Source organism: Ruditapes philippinarum, unplaced genomic scaffold, assembly GCF_026571515.1.
Source record: "Ruditapes philippinarum isolate M1 unplaced genomic scaffold, ASM2657151v2 ctg7853_1_1_1_1, whole genome shotgun sequence".
Lineage (NCBI taxonomy): Eukaryota > Metazoa > Mollusca > Bivalvia > Venerida > Veneridae > Ruditapes > Ruditapes philippinarum.
The window spans coordinates 172,509-182,337 of NW_026856132.1; the positions used below are offsets into that span (position 1 = coordinate 172,509).

Sequence of the window (9,829 nt, forward strand, 5' to 3'; positions counted from 1 at the left end):
TTAATTAACTCAAAGCTATACTCTCTATTAATAAGTAAGTTTGTAAATTAATTGACAAATTTTAACGATAGTTTCTTTTTACTTTGGATTTCATGTTCTTTCTTTCTATTAATCTTTTTTTTTCGTTCTTCATTTTACTTTCTTTATTATTCTGTTTTCCATTTCATGTAGTTGCAATTGTTTTGTCTGTCTAAAATGTTGAATTTTTTTTGTCTGTCTATTAAATGGTAGAGGTTGTTATCTTTTTTTCAATGATGATCAATGCTGCCAGTGGTATTTCATGTTACCTTTACCTTAGTGGCAACTAATTATTAACGTAAAGTCTCAAAATGAAAGAAACAATACGAACGGACTATACACTGCATAAAGGATCCCCAATCTTCTGTTTCTGTGTTCCATACTTTTATCCCCATTATTGTCCGTATTTTGTGGCAAGAAAATCATGCAAGTAATCATTACTTTCGAGAGATAACTTTAACACAACAAGTAGGCAAATCTTTTCATTTAGCATCATAAATATTTACTTTTATATCATTAATATATGAAATTATGAAAGGAACTTAACTACATCTGTTTAAGGTAATGATTACTATTAAAATGATGATATTATTGATTTTGAGATAAAATTTGTCCTTCTATTTAAGTACCAGATAAAGTCTGCCGACCTGGCGGATAATGATAAAGGTTATCAGTTTGAATGCAAATACCGTGGATGACAACTCTAAGTGTTGTTACGCATAGGATAGAGGTATCCAAATCACCAGGTGCATACGAATGGGAAATAACCATATTTCCAAAACTGTTCTAAATTGTAAGAGCACAGAGTGATTAAGAGAGTAAGACTGAACTTGATAAAAGCAAATACGGACTGGTATAAAAAAGCTTTTTGGATGTAAATATCACAAAGAATGGATTTATTATTGTTAGTGAGTCTGATCCCTTTGTTACCGCTTGAAATAGTAAAAGGAGACTACGGTATGTATTGTTGTTGTTTTTTGTTTATTTGTTGTTATTGTTGTTTTTTGCAAACTCTTTAAATCATTAAACTTAATAATCGTTTAGTTAACACAATCATCTTATCGATATGATATGTGTAAAAACGGAGTTGTATAATTTTTAATATTATAACTATTATTATTATTATTATTATTATTATTATTATTATTATTAGAATTTAAGCTAAATGTTACGTTTATTCACTCTTAAACTAACACGTCATTGATTAATAATTTCACAATAATAATATTTGTATTGATATTTAAATATAAAATATGCTACAAAAATAGATTTGCGTTTGTTTCACATGCTATGATGTATACATATGGTTTTTTCATGTTTTTTCCACATTCAAGTTTCAAGTCATGCAGCATGACGTCATTTATGAACTGGAAGTCAGACGGCAATTTTGATATGTCTAATCATGCTATTACTCGTAGTTTTGTACAAAGGCATAATAAAATAATCAGATATGTGTCTTCGCTTCCAGAATTAAATTAAACACATTAAAAAACATGTAAATTAAAAACGTCATGCTTGACTCACATGTTTTAGGAAAGGTGAATTGTGTATTGGTAGCTAGGGTGTTTGTTATCACACATGTGTCATAGAAGCCGTCGCTGAAAATTTTTATTCCCGTTTTTTCTTTACAGGTACTTAAAAGTCAAAAATTTGTCATGTCCCATACCTAGCAATATTTCTTTCAATAAAAATCTGGAAACAAAGTGATCACAACAAAATTACATAAGAATTGCAGACTTGATTGATTGAGTCTGTACATGAGGGATAATGAATAAGTGCAACATCCCTTACGCCCCCCTAGCACCGGCTTGAGCGATACTCAATTCTCAACATTTAATAGTGCTGGCATCAATGATCCAGAAGCACCAGAAAAATATAACATAAATATAAATTTAAAATATACCCTTTTTAAATCATAAAACACCAAGACCATTTAACAACAGCATTAATGCAGCAAGATGTCATTAAACGTATTTATTTATGAAACAATAATGAATAAATATGTAAAGTAAAATCGACTTTGAATGGTTGTCATATTTTCCATATAAAACAGAGCAGTACATGATTTTAAGGTAACATAATAAAATTCATATAAGAGAGGCTTATGTGCTCTTATCAAAACTTTTTGGGATTTTTTATAAATATATGCACGTTGTAGTTTTTCGATGAAAATGCTATCAAACAATGGAAGTCGACCTTTTGGGTTATCAATAGAGATGGGCAGAAAATCAGTTACATTAAAAAATGTTAGAAATTTTAATTTATCAGGAAACCTTCAAAATGATAAAAACTACAGTCAACATTGGAATGTCATTTTTATCATTACTGAATTGATTTGATTTGGCGTGGCATGGTAGTTAATAACACAAATATGGAATGTGAAGGAAATAGGATATTGATTTGGTTGTGTCAATATGTCCATTAGTAACCACAGGAATTTGTTATTGGATAAAATATTTCAGGTCATAAAATTGAATAACAATACGTGATAAAAATATATACAAATATTAATTCAATAATATTAAACATCTTCATTACTCGCATATAATTAAGCTTTGTAACAATAAATAGGTATAAGATCAAGATAACAAATTATTATTTTATTTTATTCTAAGTTGATTACAGTTAATAATGATATTTAAAAATAAAAAAATAATCAAAGAAAAGTTATCATATAAATGAATGCAATAGATTTGAAATGATATTTACAAGTGCCAAAAAAGAGGCCTCTCCAGTTTAAAATGTTACTATTCTATAACAAGCGATGTTTATCGCAATCGTACAATGGCTTAAAACGTAAACATGAAACGACACAGCCGTGCAACATGTTTCTTGAGAAGGGCAAAATAAATGGCTTTCTTGACGAATAAGAATTTGGAAATAAAAGAGGAGAACTAGTTCCCGTTCTAACTAATAACAGTGCCAAGAACCTGACACCGTGAGTGTTGACACGCTTGTATTGGTTAATCATAATGCTTTACACGTTAATTTAGAAGATCCCGATTTCACAACATATAAACGCTAAAATAACAAAGTGTAACAATTAAGTCCTTTATTTGAGCATTTACATAAACGTTAAAGTTTTAGACAGTATTTTGTATTATAAAAAGAGGACCAAATCTACTTCCGCAAAACACTATTCAAATCGACTGATAGAAAAATAGAAATATTGAGATACTCTTTTATATGGAAATGCGTGTCTCAACACAGAGTTAAAACAACATTTAAAATAAACTAAACATATAAACTTTAAATATGCAAAGTATAAATATTGGAGCACTTTCTTTGAGATCTTTGATATAAACCTTAAAGTTTCATACAGTTTAGTACTTCAGACAGATTCAGACAGTCAAGTCCATCACAATCTTGACAAATTGGTTAACAACGTCGTCATAAGATTGACGTTTATCCACTTATACACACGATTTATCTTTTGGTGAAGTAAAACGTGGTATGTCATTTTTATGGTTAGATTGTGTAAGGAGATCGATGCATTTAATGCCTTGTCAACAAAATAAGCTAAAGAGTATTTAGAAAAGCTTTTAAAGCTTCCTATTGAATCCGTATTTTTAATCAACGTGTATTTTATTACGTGAACGAAACAATTACAAATGATATACTTATTCAACTAACAAAATACAGAAATTTGTTATTAAAGTTTTTATATCTACGTCCGCATAGCACTATACTAATCGGGTCAAAAGAAATAAAAATTATGATATCAATTTAGACGTAGATAAGTTTTGTTTACGCAGGGCTAATTTAGGCCTGGTTCCCAAATATTGAATACCCGTATAAAATGAAAACAGACAGATGTACAGTACAGTATGCAAACGGAGTTTAGAAAACATTTTATTACCATTTGATAAACGAAAGGTAAATAAAAATGCTTCGCAACAAAGCAAAATATTCAAACAGTGTCTCCACAAGTGTTAAGCTGATTTACAGTATATCATTTTTTGTCCATTTAATTGAAGACTAGCAAATAAATCGTGTCATTTAATAGTAAATTATGCGATTTATTCATAATCAAGTCTTATGTGGAAAAATATATAAGTGTTCTTAACAATCGTCAGAGAACAAAGTCGCTGAAACTTATGATCTCAGCGTGGCTTTAACGTTACATAGAAAAACAAATAAAACATATGAATATCATGTATTCCATTGGCATATGACGGTATAGTTGTATGCCAAGTGTAAACTAGTGTGCAAAGAGTGAACATTTTACATATATATATATATATCTAATTTAAAAGATCTAATGCTATTTTTAATCATATTTTATATTCGTCGCATGTTTCTTTTTCTCCAGTTGCCGATGAAGATAAACTTTCATGTCAAGGTTTTGCAGCTGATATAGTTATTCGAGATCTCATCTCTTCTGGCCATGCTACAGCAGAACCATGTCCCTGCATAGAACAAATTATTGCAATTGATGAAACGTTTGAAAAGGTTAATAACTGCTATAACCAGTGGTTCTTTACGGACGGTATCAAGCAAATGTGCTGCTACAGGTAAGTTATCGACCATATTATTCAAAACGAAAGTAAGCATTAATATCCAAGGAAATATGATGTTAGGATCATTTGTGCTCAAATTTCTGTAATTTTATGACTGTATGTGAAGGTACGTGTCAGAGATTTAGAAAATTTAGAAAAGAAACCTATTCTGATATATTTAAAAATGTAAGAAATGTATTAAAATGCTATATGACACAGTATTAATATATATTAGCCTATAAAACCCGGACAACAAAGCAAGTGGCAAATTGCAAACATCTGTTAATACACGGCCATATAGCATGTCGGAATTTTTTTATTATAGATTTTTACTGCTTATACTGATTATACAAAGAAATTGCAGCATTATGAGCTTTTTATAACCAAAATAAAAACATTATTGATGAAAAATCGACTTTTGAAAGGTCAAAACAGAAGTCGTTTTTTTTAAGATTTTTACATATTTAATAATGGTTGTACACAACGATAAATTATATGATGTTGAGACATTTATGGCATTTGTCTAATCTGTAGTGAAAATGGTCAGCTTCTAATTGATGGTCCCGGGGCAGGATATCTTCTTCTAGAATCTAATGAAGGGTACATTGAACGAGCTCACGACATGTGTTGTGGAAATGGATCAGATGCATTTAAAGAATCTTGTGAATCATTCTATCAAATAAATAAACCTGATGATTGTAGTACATACGTTCCACCTGTTGTGTGTAAGTTTTTTCTTTATGTAAAACAATGCATTCAAAATTATTGCATTTCAAAAACATCTTACATTCGGAAACTCGAAAACGCGTGTAATTGAAAAAGGCAATTGTTTGAATTCTTATCATTTTCATTGTAATTTAAATTGCTTTTATAAAAAGATACGAATTGTTTTGTTTTTTGTTTTTTTTTGTTTTGTTTACAATTCGTTTATTTTTAAATATTCAGATCAATTTAAAGTAATTTATGCACTCTGATTAATAATAATTTTGATAAAAATAAAATGTGTAATTTGCATGTACAGTATCAAAATATATCTTTTTATATTATAATATTGTCAAGTTACCAAAAGAATGTAATTTACACATTATCAATGGCACTTACAACCTATGTAAATTACTATAAAGATGGCAAAATATGCAAAAAATAGCCCTTACTGCGTTAGTAACGCAGTAAAAATAAAGTTATACATACTGATAAATTCGGTCATTATTCGCATTTAACATGTAAAGTTTTACTAGAATTTTGAATCCTTATACCTTACCTGAAATCTAAGTACATTCTTCTCAGGGTTGACTTTGTCAAAGTATTTTTGCTCATCTGGAGGCGTGCAGCTTTCAAGCAATTAACGACAAGAGAATCCAGACAAAGTCTATAGCGTCTTTGTTAGTCCTTCATGTAGTTCGTGTATTTTGTTCTTTTTTTTTTCATTCATTGGCATTGAAAGTAAATTCTTATTACAAATATGACTTTATTGAACTTAGCGACAGAATCAGTTAATTCACATTTAATTGTTCCCCAGGCTTTATATTTGCAATATATATAACAGACCTAAATATGGCTTACAAAAGTAATTTAATATCTGTGTTCGTTACTGAAATGTTTGCGCAACAGTCGCATAGCCGATGAAAGTCTGACATAATTTCCTTACGTATTTCTTTTACTGCTCTTCAAAATGATGAAAATTGCTGCATTTATTTATCAATTGTTTTAATTTGGGTTAAAATGACGAGAGAACTTGTTTTTTTATCAGAACAAAACTTAATCAGTCATCAACACTAACATATCTATTTTAAGGTGATAAGAACCTGATAAAAAAGATCTCATTAGCTATTGCATTCTTATGCAGACCTCTGAAGTCTATACATTTAATGGCTAACAAATGTGGAGAAGATATGGTATCGATATGTAGTTTAACGATTAATACAATTATTTATGAATTCATTTTATTTAAAATAATATTATGGCAGCAATGTCATCAGGAGATCCTGTCATACAAACAATAGATGGAGGAAAATATGATTTTAATGGTCATGGTGAATATGTATTTCTGACAGACGGGAAGTAAGTACATGTAGTTTAATTCATTCAGAGATAATTAAAATCAAAACAGATATTTTCAAATAAACGTTTGGGAAATTCTTTTAAAACTGTGACAAACACATATTTGACCTACGTGTGAGAATAAAAATCTTTAATCTTATAACATCCAAATCATATGTTTATTTAGAAAGTTTAGGTAGATATATTAATACTTACAAACTAAAATCTTTTATCATCTACCTTTGCTACTTTTTTCATTGTTTCCACAATGTCTACATCACACTTTACAGTGTGTTTAAACATATGTTTTAAGCATGTAAAGGTTAATTTTACATTACAACATTAAATAAGTGATTTCCAGCGCAATTTTAATGTATGATTTACTAGCATTTAACATAGTCGTAGCATGCATTTTTTATCGACTTATTTGCATTTGCACAAGGCTATAGAATTTCCACAATGACATATAATATCTGGCTACTTCAGGAACTTTGAAATACAAGCTCGAACAGAATATGTTGTGAAGGGAAACAAAGATTCGACATATTTTTCTGCCTTTGCATTGCTTGTAAGTGTAATCTTGAGTTTTCAACAAAGCCATTTATCTTATTTAAAGGCTTATTTCTATTGTGAAACTTACATTCACCTGAAAATTTCCTCAATTATTATGCATACAGGTAGAGAATAAATTGAATTAAAATATATTGCAATATATTGTTTGGCATGCGCACTCAGTTTATCTTACATTTAAAATACCAATTTATGGCAAGTTATAAATCTTTAGCAACAATATCTAGACATATCAAACTTTCAAATCTCAACCATATATAATTTTTTATGCTAACCTTTCTAAATATTTCTAAGACATATCATATGGTAAAACATTCTTTACATTTGGAATGTATTATTTTAAAGAGACCGTATAATAATGCTTAATTAGATAGTATGGTGCACTTTTGTCTTTTTTGAACAAGATGAAACGAAAATATTATAGTTTTATATGCATCCACAGGTGTAGACTTACATAGTCAAGGTTGTGTGAAGTTAAGAAGCATTTACAAAATCAATATGTATATTGTATGTCTATATTTAGGATAAAACGTCAGACGAGCAAATAGAGCTCCATTATGATCGGGAAGCTGATGATATCAGATATTTTCGGAATGGTTCATATAACAGCAATTGTAACGCATCATCAATGTTAGGACACGGACGACCTTATCTTTGCGAAAATCATCCTCAAAGGCCTAATTGTTTTGTGTTAGCTGGTGGTGGTAAAATAACTATACAAAACTGTGGTTTCAAATCTTATATCAAACAGGTATTTGCATCAGTTAATATTTAAAGAGATTTTTGTTTGATTTTGTTGCGTTTTTTTTTTTGTTTGTTTGATTTTAAAATAAGCATATTGAATATTATAAATACAAAACAATTTGTTATAAAACGTCTAAAATTAAGCTTATTTGCGGGATTTGTTTAATCATCAGAGATAAGAATAAAAATAATAATAGAAGGTAATTGTCAGATGGTTAAAGTGACTACATTATACAGATTTTGGGGTCATGCTTACTCTAATGACATCATTCTAACTAGTTCCAGTAAATGAAATGATTGGTGTTTTTGTTTCGTTCTAATGTTAAAAAAAGGATTGTCCAATTACATTTGTATCAAAGCTTGTCTTGTGTTTCAATGAAACATTTTTACTTGTGCGTTTTATTTCCTTTTCTGTGTGTTAATCAAAGCTGGTGTTTGGGACTGACAATTTTCTGAGTATACAGATCATGAGAGACTCAAAGGCAAATATAACAAACATTACAGGCCTAGCAGGACATCGGGAAGATGGTTTCTACATTGCGAGAAACAACTCAAAAGTTTCTGAAAATGCACCTGCATTATCATTCTTTCACTTTGGCGAATCATGTACGTTGTATCAGATTATTGTAAATTTGATTATTATTATTAGATATTGTAAATATATTAATGCACATACAATTTATCTACTCTTCAAAAGGTTACTAACACTTTTCAACAGTAGAGTGTGCATGTACAGTATATTTATATCTATATTTCAAATAATTAACATCTGAACTTTATTTGTTACCAAGGATTTTATAAACATGTTTGTTTGTTTATATTTTATTAATGGAAACATAATTTTTAATATCTAGCAGATATTGTTTACTTTGCTCGATTAGAACATACTCTATTTTCGAAAGTTCGTATTTTACAACATGTATCGGTATGTATGTTACGTATTATCCCCAAAACATTAATGTACATTCATCTAACGATTTTTGTGAGATATTTGTATCAGTTATGGGCATTTTTGATAAGAGGTATTTTATATTTCTAATATTGAATGTGATTAGACGTTTAGAAGAGATTTAAACAACCTAATTGTGTATAAAATCACATGTTTATGTGTATTTATTGCTAGGGTCATTACGGAGTGAGTCGGAGAGTGTTTTCATGTATAAAGAGACTGGCGGAAATTTTACAGTTTATAACAAACATCATTCACGACCAGAGTTCCTTGAAGACAAACTTGGCAACCTGACGGCATTGTTCAAAGATTTTAGAGCAGAAAATATTTCACTTTTCAACATAACGTGTAGAAATTATTGGAACAATGAGCCCAATAATCAGTGCCTTCTTGCCATTGCAAGAACAGGGAATTATAACCGTGGATTAGATGTGATGCATGAGGCAAATTCAACACGTTTCAAATGGGAAATTCTTCGTAATATTTATTTCTCAAAATTTACATCTCTTCAAATTTGAAAGTTTTATTTAGTGATTATTATATTTCTTAAAATGTATTTATAGTTTTCTTTTACTTCCAAGTTCGGAAACACCAAAAATGTGTTTTTGAATTTTCATGCACATCTTTTTAACCGATTCATTTAAATACTTAGCAGAAATCGTGAAAAAAGCAACAACAAAAATAACGTATTTACTTAATACGAAAGAAGGGAGTGTAGAAAGTATTTGTTTGTTAATATTAAAGGAATACCTGTTGTGTTGTAGGTAAACGTATTTGTTTATAACTATTTTATAAGTTGGTACTAGTAATTGCATATCTTTTAACTATATCTTTATATATTGATAAAATTACGATAACAGGTTAGGGGATGATATCGTGCTATCAAAAACAATGGTTAAAATTTGTTTTATATTGCCATGTACATTAAGATTTTCTATGTTAGGCTTTCAATAGCAATGAGTCAGTCGAGAAAGCCGAATAAACATTATCTATCAGAATGAATTTAATA

The 9,829-nt window shown here is 29.2% G+C and overlaps 1 protein-coding gene across 1 annotated transcript; it reads left to right on the top strand.

The window, feature by feature from the left end:
* Positions 1 to 1,368: 1,368 nt before the first annotated feature.
* LOC132745510 (sushi domain-containing protein 2-like) lies at positions 1,369 to 9,263 on the top strand (the record flags this gene model as incomplete). Its single annotated transcript, XM_060734460.1, has 8 exons — positions 1,369 to 1,432; positions 4,331 to 4,532; positions 5,052 to 5,242; positions 6,485 to 6,578; positions 7,044 to 7,125; positions 7,651 to 7,878; positions 8,300 to 8,477; positions 8,995 to 9,263. Coding segments are annotated over exons 1-8 (1,308 nt in total), but the record flags the coding sequence as incomplete, so codon positions are not given.
* Positions 9,264 to 9,829: the final 566 nt, after the last annotated feature.